At 39.7% G+C, this 13,121-nt stretch overlaps 1 protein-coding gene across 3 annotated transcripts in view; it reads left to right on the plus strand.

The window, feature by feature from the left end:
* GPR155 (G protein-coupled receptor 155) overlaps positions 1-13,121 on the plus strand; it is a 43,523-nt gene that overhangs the window by 21,026 nt on the left and 9,376 nt on the right. For all 3 annotated transcript variants that reach the window (XM_072810984.1, XM_072810982.1, XM_072810983.1), the window contains exons 8-12: positions 1,787-1,871; positions 1,961-2,051; positions 3,112-3,322; positions 7,668-7,772; positions 12,524-12,660. In XM_072810984.1, the coding sequence (XP_072667085.1) occupies positions 1,787-1,871; positions 1,961-2,051; positions 3,112-3,322; positions 7,668-7,772; positions 12,524-12,660 (629 nt within the window). The remainder of the gene's footprint in view (positions 1-1,786; positions 1,872-1,960; positions 2,052-3,111; positions 3,323-7,667; positions 7,773-12,523; positions 12,661-13,121) is intronic.

Genomic DNA, 13,121 nt, shown 5'->3' on the forward strand with positions numbered 1-13,121 from the left:
AAATTTTTCCCCAGAAATTTACTCACTTTTTAAATTTTAATAAATCGAGCCTTATATTAATAAAATCCCAGGGTTCGTGTGCTAGTTTTTCACGCATATGTTAAAATAAACACCCTTATACCACCTATAGTCTCTACACTTCGGAAACACTGGTGTAGTTTACATCCTTTATTTTTCAAGTGTGTTAAATGCAGCTGAAAGAGTTTAACTGATTCAGGCAGGAAGTCTCACCGCTTCCATCTGCAACCCAAGAGAGATCCAGGGCTAGCCTGGGCCTATTTGTCTGTCAGTCTTTTCATAAAGCAAGAACTTTAAAGAGTGCCCACACTACTGGAACAATTGGCACACCGTTGTGTACCTTGTTTCCCTGGCACTTTGAAAACCTACAACTATAGAGTGCACAAAATATATTTAGGAAGGAGCAGTGGTAGTTAAGTGCCTCTTGAACTTGAGTAAGGTGTGGGTTCCCTGCAACGAAAAACAATCTTCAAGAGCCTTGGTGTTGATTTGTATTATTCTAGCACAGTGTTACTTAATCTGTCCAATCCTAGGTCTGGGTATGAATTCCTCATATACAGCTAATACACAACTTTAAAACCGAAGCAGATTCACAGATGAGAGTCCCAATTACAAACTCAGTAATTCTGATTAGCAACGTTCACTGACCTGACGTAATCTGAATCACAACCTTGAAATGTAAAATGGAACTCCTTTCTCTGGTTAGGATTTTTTTTTTTTTTTTTTTTTTTTTTTTTTGCCTGGTTTGCCTTTACTTTCAGGTGTGGGCTTAGGACCTGGTTCATCTCACTGCTTTTCTCTCTTCAAACTACCACAGAACCTTCACGTGGACAGTGTGTTATGATATCATTTGGCCCTCACTTGGCTCAAACTTAATGTAAAACCAAATGTTAGCTCTGAGATCATGAGACTGTGCTTTGGTTATAAGATAGGCATCTAGATGATTATCATTGAAAATGTACCAATAGACTTAAGATTTCTCACAGAGATTTCCAGATCCTGCAGAATAGGTCTCAAGAACCCGAGGGAGCCATGGTTCTGAGTCTTAGAAACACTGAGAGAGTTGGACTTACCTTGAATCAGGTTGGGTTTGTAGTCCTGCTCTGCCCTCTGCTGGCTATGTGACTTGGGCAAACCCTTGTTTCCATATCTATTAAATGAAGGTGTTAATTTAAAAGTGATTCCTTCCAACTCTGAAGTTCTAAGATTCTGTAACTCTGTAGAATTTATTAAATAAGATATTACTTGTATAAATAATTGGGTTTAAGGTATAAGAAGCCCTCAAAAGTTTTTAAATATCTAAATATCTGTGTGAAGTTCACATTATATTTGTATTAAGTTCTGTCATTTAGACTTGAGGCATTTTCCAAAAATTAAACCTGGGTAAGAATTGCCTATACTTTCTTAGCACCAGCAAATGAGGATGTTCTTATTTTTGAGACTTGCTCTGTATCCAGTTGGATTTTTTTTTTTTTAACAAATATACTTAGATTCCTAACATATCAGACCAAAGAATAAACTGATTTGGGCCTTTGAAGACATCCTCATGTATAAAACAAGGAGATATATGAGTAAAGAAATAATACAGGAGGGAAAACATGAATGACTTTGAGTCAAACTGGCTTCAAAATATTGGGGACAGCATTTATTTGGAAAGAGTAAATTCTAGGGCCCAAACCATAGACTACCATTGAAATAAGCATGGTTAAAGTTCTATGAGGTCTGATCAACATCGAGAATCATTTCAATATCTATCTCTTGTTCCTAGGCCTTCTGGCAATTTCTTTGTTTCTTTTGAAAAAGAGAGAGAGTGTACAAATTCCTGTTGGAATCATCATCATATCTGGCTGGGGGTAAGTTGATAGTTTTCTGTTTGCTTACATGTTTTCCATATATTCAGTTACTATTCATCCTCTTTTTCTCTCTCTAAACCTTATTACAGAATTCCTGCTCTCCTTGTTGGTGTTCTTCTGATAACTGGAAAACATAATGGAGATAGCATTGACTCAGCTTTCTTTTATGGAAAGGAGCAGGTAAGAAGAGTTTATTGACAGTTCAGTTCGTGGGAACATCTCTCTTTAGTTTGTTCCTAGGTTCTGCTATACTTACATTAGAAGAACAGATTTAAAAATCTGTTCCAAAAAAAAAAAATCTGTTCCAATTTATTGCATATCCCACTGGTGATCCTATATCACTTTAAGTCACACCTCAAAATGTGGTAAAGATTTTATAGGTCTATATTCATTTTTAGCTGAGGATTTCCAAATGCTTGAGACTTATCGGGTCTTCTTAAACCCAATAAGTGAGTAAAGAAATAATACAGGAGGGAAAACTTATGAATTATGTTTCCTCTACCGGAAGAGCGATTAATTTAAAGATATTTAATGAGTTAGCAGTAATAATAAAAGCCATGTTCTTGACTTTCAATCCTATTATAAATATAAATTTCAGAATAGTAAGTATCTGGGGAAAAGTGTGCTTAAGAAGCTGTAGTATATCAGCTGATCAGAATTCTCTAGGGGTAGGACCCAAACATGTGTGTTTAAAAAAAAAAAAACCTTCAAAAGATTTTTTTTATTTCTTATCCTCTTTTTTCTGTTTTATAATTTTGAATGTTATTGGGTTGTCATGAGAATAAATAAGATTATACATATAAAAGACTTCGACTGGTGCTGGCATATGTTAGTACTCAATTAGTATTAGCCAGAATTATTTATGTTTAATATTATTACCATTGCAGAGTCTCTAGTTGGAGTATGGTTGAACTGCATATTAAAGCAAGGAAAAACTTTGAAATAAAAAAGGTCTGTAAGCAGTCCTTCAGACTCCTTATTAGAGGAAACCAATGACATTGGTGTATAGTGAAAGAAGCATCTAGAAGTCGTATGATTCCAAGCAAATCCTGATTTCTCTTCAAGTAACTTACATGCCTTTCATACTCTTACTCTTTCTTGAGAACCACGGTTCGGGAGCATTTATAGCTGTGGAGATAATGCATTTCCCACCAAACAGCAGTTCCCTTAAGCTACTCTACTAAGATTATCGACCTGGGATTGTGAAAAGTGGCCTAATGTCTTTTTGCGATGTTGGCAGATGATCATCACAGCAGTCACCCTGTTCTGCAGCATTGTGATAGCTGGCATCTCACTCATGTGTATGAACCGCACCACCCAAGCAGGACGTTATGAAGGTTTCGACCAGTCTCAGAATGACAAAGCAGCAGAGCCTGGGAACGCCGCTTTTGAGGAGAGTTCAGTGCCAGTAAATGAACCGGAACCTTTTACAAGTTCTATCCCAGAAACAAGTATGATCCTTACATATAAAGAAACTCTTACATGCCTGTATAGCATGTCTTGTAAATGTTTGGCTTCGGGGAATTTCCTTGAACTATCTTGAATATCACGTGTATTTGTCAAGTGAGGGGCTTGAATAATAGTAATAGAAAGAGCTTGCAAGTTCTTCTTTAGAGTCGACTTCATAAATCTTTGGTGAGAATAATCTTATGTGAATAATCTTATGTTAAATCCTAAAATGGCTTTGGACCTGAGAGTTTAGGAGAAAGTGACAACTGAAGGACGTCCCTTTGTAGGGAAAGAAGGCACTTCAAACACATGCTAATCTGACAATATTGTCTCAGGTGAGCACCATCAACCAAGTGAGCTGAAGGCCTGTTTTGGCAGAATTAATAGTCAGGAATCGACAAACTATAGTCTACAGGCCAAATCTGAGCCACCACCTGCTCTTATATGGCCCCAGAGCTAAGACTAGTTTGTACATTTTTAAAGCCTTGAAGAAAAATTTCTAAAAAAATATTTTGTGACATTTGGAAGTTATATGAACTTTAAATTTTGATTTTCATGATGTTTCATTCGAACCCACTTGGGCTCATACATTTACGTATTGTGTCTGGCTGCTTTCAGACTATGTTGGTAGGGTTAAGTCATTCACCAGAGACCCGGGGGCCTGCAAAGCCTCATCTGGTCCTTTACAGAAAATGTTTGCCAATCCTGTAAGTGCAAATATGTTCCTAACTAGTAAGTTGGTTAAAAAGTGTTAACAATTGTTGTGGGATTGGCTTCAATTCAGGAAGGGAACTCAACAATAGAGTGTGCATTTTGGATTCACTGGTAGATGTGGAGATTTCATGGACCGAAAACATTGTGCCAGGAAGTCTATGCCTGTTTTGTTCAGAGACTTTGTGGAGAAGAGGGATGACTATCTCAAAACTGTTAATTGTAAATATCAGTAAGAAGTAAATGATTTTAAAAAAAGAGAAAGTTTTGAAAAGTTTAACTATCTTTGTCTTAAAAAGAAGAAGATCCCACAAATCTTACCATTTCATATTGCTTCCTCCTCACACCCTCCCTTCCTTCATCCCAGCCTGGAAGTATAGAGCACAGTGGCTAAAAGTGGAGACTGGAGCCTGACTTCCTGGATTCAGATCCTGACTCCTTGATTTGGAGTTACTTACTTACTGCTTACTGTTCCGTGATTTGAGCAAGTTCCCTGTGCCTCAGTTTCCATATCTGACGCTGATGATCCTTACCTCATGGGACAATAGGGTCCTACCACATAGGACTGTAGGTTGCCAACTCCTGACTTAGACCATCCCATCCCTGCTTCTGTCAGGACTCCTTTAGTTCATATTATTAATGGTCCTCGCTCATTTTTCATTTTTCAGCATTCAGAAATTCATTCTTTTGAGCCCTCTTCAACATTTTCCCTTTTATTTTTTTTTATTTTTTTAAAGATTTTATTTACTTATTCATGAGAGACACAGAGAGAAAGAGAGAGAGAGAGATAGGCAGAGACACAGGCAGAGGGAGAAGCAGGCTCCATGCAGGGAGCCTGATGTGGGACTCGATCCCAGGTCTCCAGGATCACGCCCTGGACTGAAGGCGGTGCTAAACCGCTGAGCCACCGGGCTGCCCCAACATTTTCCCTTTTAAAATGGAGATTCAAGCATGTTACTTATGATGTTTTCACTAAAATTTTAAAAGTTGCTTTCCCTAAGTCTGGAGTACTTTTCTGATCCTGCCCAGCACCCTCTTCCTCCTCACTTCCCCTGTGGACACCTAGAATGATCCTATAAAGGATCCTGTAGACTACCACTCTGGCTGGCTCTTTGTGTCTTCGTCCCCCACGAGTGTTTTAGAACTGGCAACAGAAGGCCTGATAATGTGTGTGGGGAACACAAAGTGTCTTAAGCCCAGAGCCTCGTGCTGCCACCGCTACCTGTATTTTATTTTTAAAGATTTATTTATTTTGAGAGAGACAGTGTGAGAAAGCAAGCACATGGGGGAGGGGAGTTGTGCAGGGAGAGGGAAAGAATCTCAAGCAGACTCCTCCCTGAGCACTGAGCCTGGCATGGAGCTCGATCTCACAACCCTGAGATCATGACCTGAGCTGAAATAGAGCCGGTTGCTCAACTGACTGAGCCACCCAGGCACTCTTCTATCTGTATTTTAAAAATAACAAATAAAGTGCACCATTGATGTTCTTTAAACTCAGCCATCATTATCTCCAACAGGAAAACTAGCTTGTCCTGTAATGTAAATAAATAAAGAGCCAAAGGACAGCTATTGCTTGGTTCCACAGGAAATCCTCTGCAGTGTTTCTGTTTTCCTCTCCTCACATCTCACTGTTTTATAATTGCTTTTATTTTATTTTTTTATTTTTTAAAGATTTTATTTATGTATTCATGAGAGACACAGAGAGAGGCAGAGATATAGGCAGAGGGAGAAGCAGGCTCCCTGTGGGAAGCCCGATGTGGGTCTGGATCCCAGGACCAGGACCCCAGGGTCACAACCTGAGCCGAAGGCAGTTGCTCAACCACTGAGCCACCCAGGTGCCCCACATCAGTCTTATTTTCAGTGTTCAGTAATATTTGTTAAATGGATGGGCAGATGCCTGGAAGCTACCCTGCAAATTGCCATAGCAAAGTACTTGTTTATATCCCTACTGACCCATGTTGCTAGGGGGGAAGATCTGTGTGGTTATTCTCCTTCCTCAAATCCTGCTCTCTTCTGCTTCACTAGTAGTGTTAACATGTAACACATTTGATGTCCAGCCTGGCCTCCCCAAATCTCTTTCCAAAATAGTTGACTCACCTCTATCCCTTGCTACACATTTGTCAGAGACCCATGACTTGTGCATGTTATAAGTATGGAATTATGATTGAAAGGGAAATTAACCTATTTTTTTTTTTGAAATTAACCTATTTTAATATGAGATCAAAAGTTTATTTATAGAAGAAAAAGCTAACAGGCTAGTTATTTATCCCTCTTATGTTAGAAGATAAAAACTGCCATAGCACTTCTCATGGTGGCTGTAATCATGTGTGTGTGTGTATTCGCATGCATGCCCTGTATGTATGTCATCGGAATGCGCTGGCTTCATATCTGTTTTCTGAACAATTTCATCTTAGCTGAATTAAGTCTTCCAAGTTTCTGAAGATAGGTGGGCTGAGCCAGATGATCTCTGTATTTTCTTTTCTATCATTCTGTGGTTCCATTTTAACCTTGAGATGGTGTCATTATCTTAAATTTAGTAAGACACTTGTAATAGCTTATTATAGGTTATAATTTTTATACTTTGAAATCTTTTTCTGTTAAGAACACTGCTGAAGATTTAAATCATATTATCAATGAAAGTTTCAGCCTAGGCATTATTCCTTTCTCTGTAGCATATTAAATTTCAATACAGTTTATCACTGAAGTTATTATTCTATTAGAGTCCATGTCAAAAAAAAAAAAAAAAAGCAACCAGAATCCATGTCGAGGAGTATCATGTCTTATATGTGTGAAATGTTTAAAGGACACTGAATGCATTCTCTGACTATGTAGAGGAATAACTGCAGCTTTATAGCAGATGTCTCAGTGCGACTTCTGTAAACCAATCTACCTATAAAAGCAGAGAGAGATTTTTAGCAGTATATATTTGAAAAGACAAAAGAATAGAATTTTCTGTACTGCATTTTCTAGACTAGCAAGAAACACTTTCTTGAAAGAGGCAAGTCTTGGGCTGAACAAAAAGGAAGCAAGGATTTCAAAGAATTAACAAGAGTGGGAATCCCACGCATGTCTAACTAAGTCTGCAGACCCAAAGAGGCATGGGATTCGTGGAGGACACTAAAGAATTGTCCTGAAAGAAGAGAGAGGCCTTGTTGGATAGTTGGGGTGGTTGGATAGGGAGAGAGGAGCCAAGTCCTTGAGAGCTTTCGAGTTCAGGCCAAGGAGTTTGAATTAACTACAGTAAACAATAGAGCATTAATGCATGTTTTTAAGGAGTGATGAAATAAAACCCATATTTGAAGAAAGTGTTCAAATTCTTAGTTCTCAAAGCACAGTGGTAACTAGCATGAATAAAAACACTCTTCCTTGTCTCATGCAATGAGGAGACAATACATAAAGGAGCCGGTCCTTTGTCTGCTGCTCTTTAAATGTTAGCTTCCGTGTAAACACATGTAAAATCTTCTCAATAGGCATCATGTAAAAACATTCCCATTGTGACAGCATGGGAAATTTGTGTGTGTGTATGAGTGGGTTGGTTGTTTGGTTTGGTTTGAGGTTGTTTTGTTTGGCATCTCTTGAAGTTGTCTGTTTTGTTGTGGTTGGGCCTTAATCTCCTATGTTGTTTCATTTATATAGGTTGCTGCTCCTGCTCCATGGGAAATGGCGGATTACACTGCCAATCCACCGAGCCAGTAGCAAACACAAGCACCAGTGGGCTTGTGACTCCTTCATTTGAGAAAAGTAAGTGCCTCCAGGCTATGAGGATGGGCCAGAGGAACAGAAGATTCCTCTCCTTATACCTTAAAAGAGTTCAGCTTAGGATTTCATTGAAGCTGCAGTGCTTATGTATTCTCAAATAAGATAGGGAAAAGTGCTACTAAGATAACAATTGTGCATAGAGTACTCCTTTTAAAAACTAAAGTTAAAAAAAAATAAAAAATAAAAAATAAAGTTCAGGGAACCTGGGTGGCTCAGTTAAATATCTGACTCTTGATCTCAGCTCGAGTATTAGTGTCAGGGTTATGAGTTCAAACCCTGAGTTGGGCTCCATACTGGACATGGAGCCTACTTAAAATAATAATAATGATAATAATAATAAAATAGAGTAATTGGTACTATTAAACACATATTTTCCAATAGATTTAACCCATGTGGTAATTCTGAGAAGTTTGCCTCAAACACCATTCTTTTAGGTTTTTTTCTTATTTTAGCAGCTGAGACTTTTCCCCCAATCATTTCCCCCAGGGCCAGAACCAATTGGTGCTTAATTATATTTTGAATTTATATATTTTAAATATATTCCTTCATATAAAACAAGAAAAAACGTTGAAAGTAATAACCTTTGACATATAGGGTAAGAGACTGAATTACATTTGTGGTCTGAATTTCAGGTTATCTGTTTATTTGACCTAGAATTGGTACGTGACATTATATTAGTGTAAGGTATATAACATAAAAATTCAATATTTGTAAACATTACACAATGATCACCACAATAAGTCTAGTTGCCATCCGTGACCATACAATTGACCCCCTTTACTCTTTTCACCCTCCCCCTCCCCCCTTCTCTGATAACCGCCTTGCCCTAGCTCTTGGTTGTCTCTAGACCCTTTGTGATTATCTAAGTAGCCTGATTTTTTTCTTGATAGTTCCAGTTTTTGGGAGTGTGTTAGGGCCCATCCAAAGGGAGGGACCTAGATTCAGGCTGACTGGGAAGCCAGATCCTCAGGCAGCAGCTTTTAAAGTACATAAATATATACAATCCTGCTGGACCGTGGTCCTAGACCCTGCTGACCTCTAGGCCAGGAGATCTGAAGGTATCCCCTGGGTGACAATTGCCAAGAATCGGGGCTTCAGACAAGTGTAAACGATCCTTTCTGGAAGATACCAGTGAGCTGCAACAAGGCCCGGGTTGGGGTGGGGTGCGCACAGTTGGTGCCTCCCTGCCTGCATCCTCTGAGAGTGCTTCTGTAGCCTGTAGAGGTGGGGAAAGCCTGCAGCTCATCCCTCAGGTTAAAGCTCCTGGACAATTAAATGGGTCATTTTCATGGGCACCCTGGGCGTATACTTCAGTTTGCTATCTGTGTATTGCCCAGGGTATGGTATCCTGTCCAGAACTATCTTCCCAGTTGTTACAGACAGTGGAGCCCAGAAGCCCAAGCCTCCTCGGCCACCAGAACCAGGCAGTAGAGTGTCCTCCATGTGGACTGAGTTCACCCACCAGCTTTAGCAAGGTTGTGAGAAGAGTGTTGGGTGTGGGGCATGCCTGTCCAGTGAAAGAGCATTCGGGGCAGGGCACACCTGCAATTTTAGCAAGGCTGGAGAAGAGCTTTCTGGGATGGACATGCCTTGGTTTTAGCCCTGTTACATTTGCATACACCTGCCTGCCCCAGCAAGGGAGAGGGAGAGTGCAACAATTGGCACTCTCCAGCAGCTCCCCCTGCAAGGAAAAGTCCAGTGAATCTTTAAGATTAGCACTTGAATCTCCTTCACATATAATCCAGTCACCTCTCAAACTGCTGCCTGCCTTTTTGCTGCTTCCCCAGACGGGTGAGTCCACACATGAGCCCTCAAAAGGAGTATCTCAGATCCCCATAGCCCTGGGGTCCCCTGGACGTAAGCCCCATGTTTCCAAAGCCAGACTTTTTTGGGGCCTCATCTGTCTGGTGCAGGTCCCAAGGCTTGGGTGCCTGATGTGGAGCACAAGCCCCTCACTCCCCAGAGAGTTCTAGGCCTGTCAGATCCTTCCCTATCGTGTGTCACTGCGCCCAGAGTGAGCTTTGTGGTGGGACGGCATTTCTGCCTTTCCTACCTGGCTCCATGTGGCCATTTTTCCCGTTGTTGTGGAGGAAGCTGTTCAGCCAGTTTTCAGTTCTTTTTAGGTGGGAGTGATTCCATATATAGTGGTGGGTTTGGTGTGTCTGAGGGAGATGAGTTCAGGGTCTTCCTGCGTCGCCATCTCAGACCATCCTCATGCACACACCAGTGGAACTCAAATTATTTAAAACAACTGAACACACTTATATGAAATTGCAATGTACTTTAGTTGATTATGCTCATTTGTAATCAGGTTAGAAAGGGAAACCCCTGAAAGTCATCTTCATGATAAAGCATATGTCAACTGTATTGTTGCCAAGGCATTTCATTTTTATATACGAAATGTGAGGATTATGAAAACGAAGTATGCAAATCACTTAGCACAGTGTGGGGAATACGTAGTAAATGCTCATTAAACATGCAGTTGCAGTAGTAGTGGTGTTATCAGTCAAACAGGGTTTATATTTGGCTGCTATCTGCTAAGAATGAATCTTGAATAGTGGAATTCACATTTCTGTAGAAAGAAGTGAAAATATATCAGATGTTGGGCCTTCACTGACTTTCTGCTGGGAAACCCCATTTGGCATTCAGTTAAACTGCCTTTCACTTTTTGTATGCCACTGTCCTGAACTAATGTTTCTTTACATCAAAATTCCCAAGGATTTCCTCCTTATGTTTTCTCCCTACACAGTGCACCTAACAGGAAAGTCTGTCGACAAATTCAATATGTAATTTAATATTTTTTTCTCTGAAAATTATGTTATGCTTTTCTTATCTGTCATTTTCTTAATGAGCAATGCTGATTTCTGAAAATTCTTCTATAGGAGCTTCTTAGATTTTCTGATCCTATTTTGCAAAAATTATGAAGATGAAATCCATATACAAAGAAAGCCATTGTATATGGACTTCATTTACTCACATAACTTAGTGTCATTCCTAAGCCTAAAATAAAGACAGGCTGAAGGGAATCAAACCATGAATAAGTGAGAATTTTTAGAATTTAGCAATATAATTAATTCCTCATCCTCAAAACACTGGCACAGCACAAAGGCAACATCAATATGCAATGTGTGAAAAAGGCAAATGAAAGATAATAAGATGTATTTTTATCCATTTTTGTAATATCTGTACACAGTTTTTTAAGGCTGGATTTATTATACATGTACTCATTGAACTTTTCTACACCAAAATATATACAAATAATTTTTATTGAGGTAGGATCACACTACAGAGACAGTTTGGCAGCCTGCTTTCTTTTCACTTAGCAGCACTGCACACCCCCCATGCCGTTAGCCGTCATGTTACACCATGGTTAATGACAGCATATGTCCTTTTCTGGAAAGCAACTCTCAGAAATACAAACTTTTATTGTTACCTTAAGGGCTGAGACCTATAAAATTGTAATTTTCATCTTTTACTTTTTAAAGTCAGACTGTACGTTAAACTAGACATCCATTTGGTAAAAAATGTTTGCCCCCTGCTTTTGAGGCTATATATGTTGTGGAGCTGAGGCGGGAGAATGAAGGTTTCTCGGGAGAGGCCCCTCCCATCTACTCCAGGCCAGAGAAGGCTCATTCATACCTGTGATTTGGACTTGGTTCTGCGTGTGAACAGAATGGTGTATAATAGCTTTTATTTGATTTCTTGAAGGTCTTTTTTTTTTTTTTTTTAAGATTTTATTTATTTATTCATGAGACACAGAGAGAGACAGGCAGAGACACAGGCAGAGGGAGAAGCAGGCTCCATGCAGGGAGCCCGACATGGGACTCAATCCCAGGACTCCAGGATCGGGCCCTGGACCAAAGGTGGCGCTAAACCACTGAGCCACCCAGGCTGCCCTTGAAGGCCTTTTCTAAGGCAGATTTTAAACTCTTTAATGAAAGGCAGCGGGGAGTAGTAAATTTGTGTTACAGTTGGCCAAACTGGGGTATCTGTGACCAGTATGTAGATTTGTTATAGATGAAACATGAGATATTAATTTAGTTTTTAAAAAAGAAATTAAGGGCAGCCCGGGTGGCTCAGTGGTTTAGCACCGCCTTCAGCCCAGGGCCTGATCCTGGAGACCCGGGATCGAGTCCCATGTCGGGCTCCCTGCATGGAGCCTGCTTCTCCCTCTGCCTGTGTCTCTGCCTCTCTCTCTCCCTGTATCTCTCGTGAATAAATAAATAAAATCTTAAAAAATAATAATAAAAATAAAAAAGAAATTAAGATATATATATTTGTAATATATAGTTAATGGCTATAATAACAGCTAATGGCATGAGGGAAGTACCCAGTGTTGGTAAGTTAAAAAAAAAAAAAAAAAAAGACTGCCAAATTGTCTCTGTAATATGATCCTACTTTAATAAAAAGTATTTGTGTATATCTTGGTGTGGAAAAATTCTATAAGCATATATAGTAAACACGGTCTTAAAAAAAAATATATATATATATATTGAATAGTGTAGAAGGGAACTATTGCATCCTACTTGTATTTTTTCAGATGAAAACACTTGACAAGTAGAACTCTTGTGAGACCACAGGAAGGAGCCTTCCTCAGATTTCATCTAAAATAATATACTGATGCTGAGCTGAATGTGCATATGTGCTGGTTTTGCTTAGAAAGTCATTATAAATTTAAAATGCATTCAAATAAAAAGCTCTGATTACAAATTGTTGTACTTACTGTCTTATAGATGATCATTGTGTGAGTCGCTGTAACTCCCAGAGCTGCATGTTAGTCCAGGAAGAGGAACAGTATCTACAGAGTGGAGACCAGCAACTGACTCGACATGTGTTGCTGTGTTTACTTCTCATTATTGGCCTGTTTGCTGTAAATGTTTCTTCTGATTTTTGTTTTAGGGCCATTTCCTTAAATGTTTGGCAAAGATTTGATTCAAGCATCTGGGAGAAACTTGGTTGCTGCTTCCGGGGTGGGGGTGGGGGGTGGCAACTAGGCCAACCTGAATCCTGATCTTGAGCTGTTCTGAGGAGAAAAGGGAATGAAGAGGGACACCTGGGTGGCTCAGTGATTGAGCTTCTGCCTTTGGTTCGGGTCGTGACCTCAGGGTTCTGGATGGAGTCCCACATCCTGCTTCTCCCTCTACCTATGTCTCTGCCTTCCTCTCTGTGTGTCTCATGAATAAATAAGTTAAATATTTAAAAAGAGAAGAGGGAATGAAGAATTCACAGCACTCTGTTGCCTAGCTGCCCCAATAGCCTATTTTGCTTAGAGTCACTTACTTGCTCTATTTTCTGAACCTAGAATTTGGTAAGACCAGGTATCTCCACACC

Source organism: Canis lupus, chromosome 34 (assembly GCF_048164855.1).
Source record: "Canis lupus baileyi chromosome 34, mCanLup2.hap1, whole genome shotgun sequence".
NCBI lineage: Eukaryota > Metazoa > Chordata > Mammalia > Carnivora > Canidae > Canis > Canis lupus.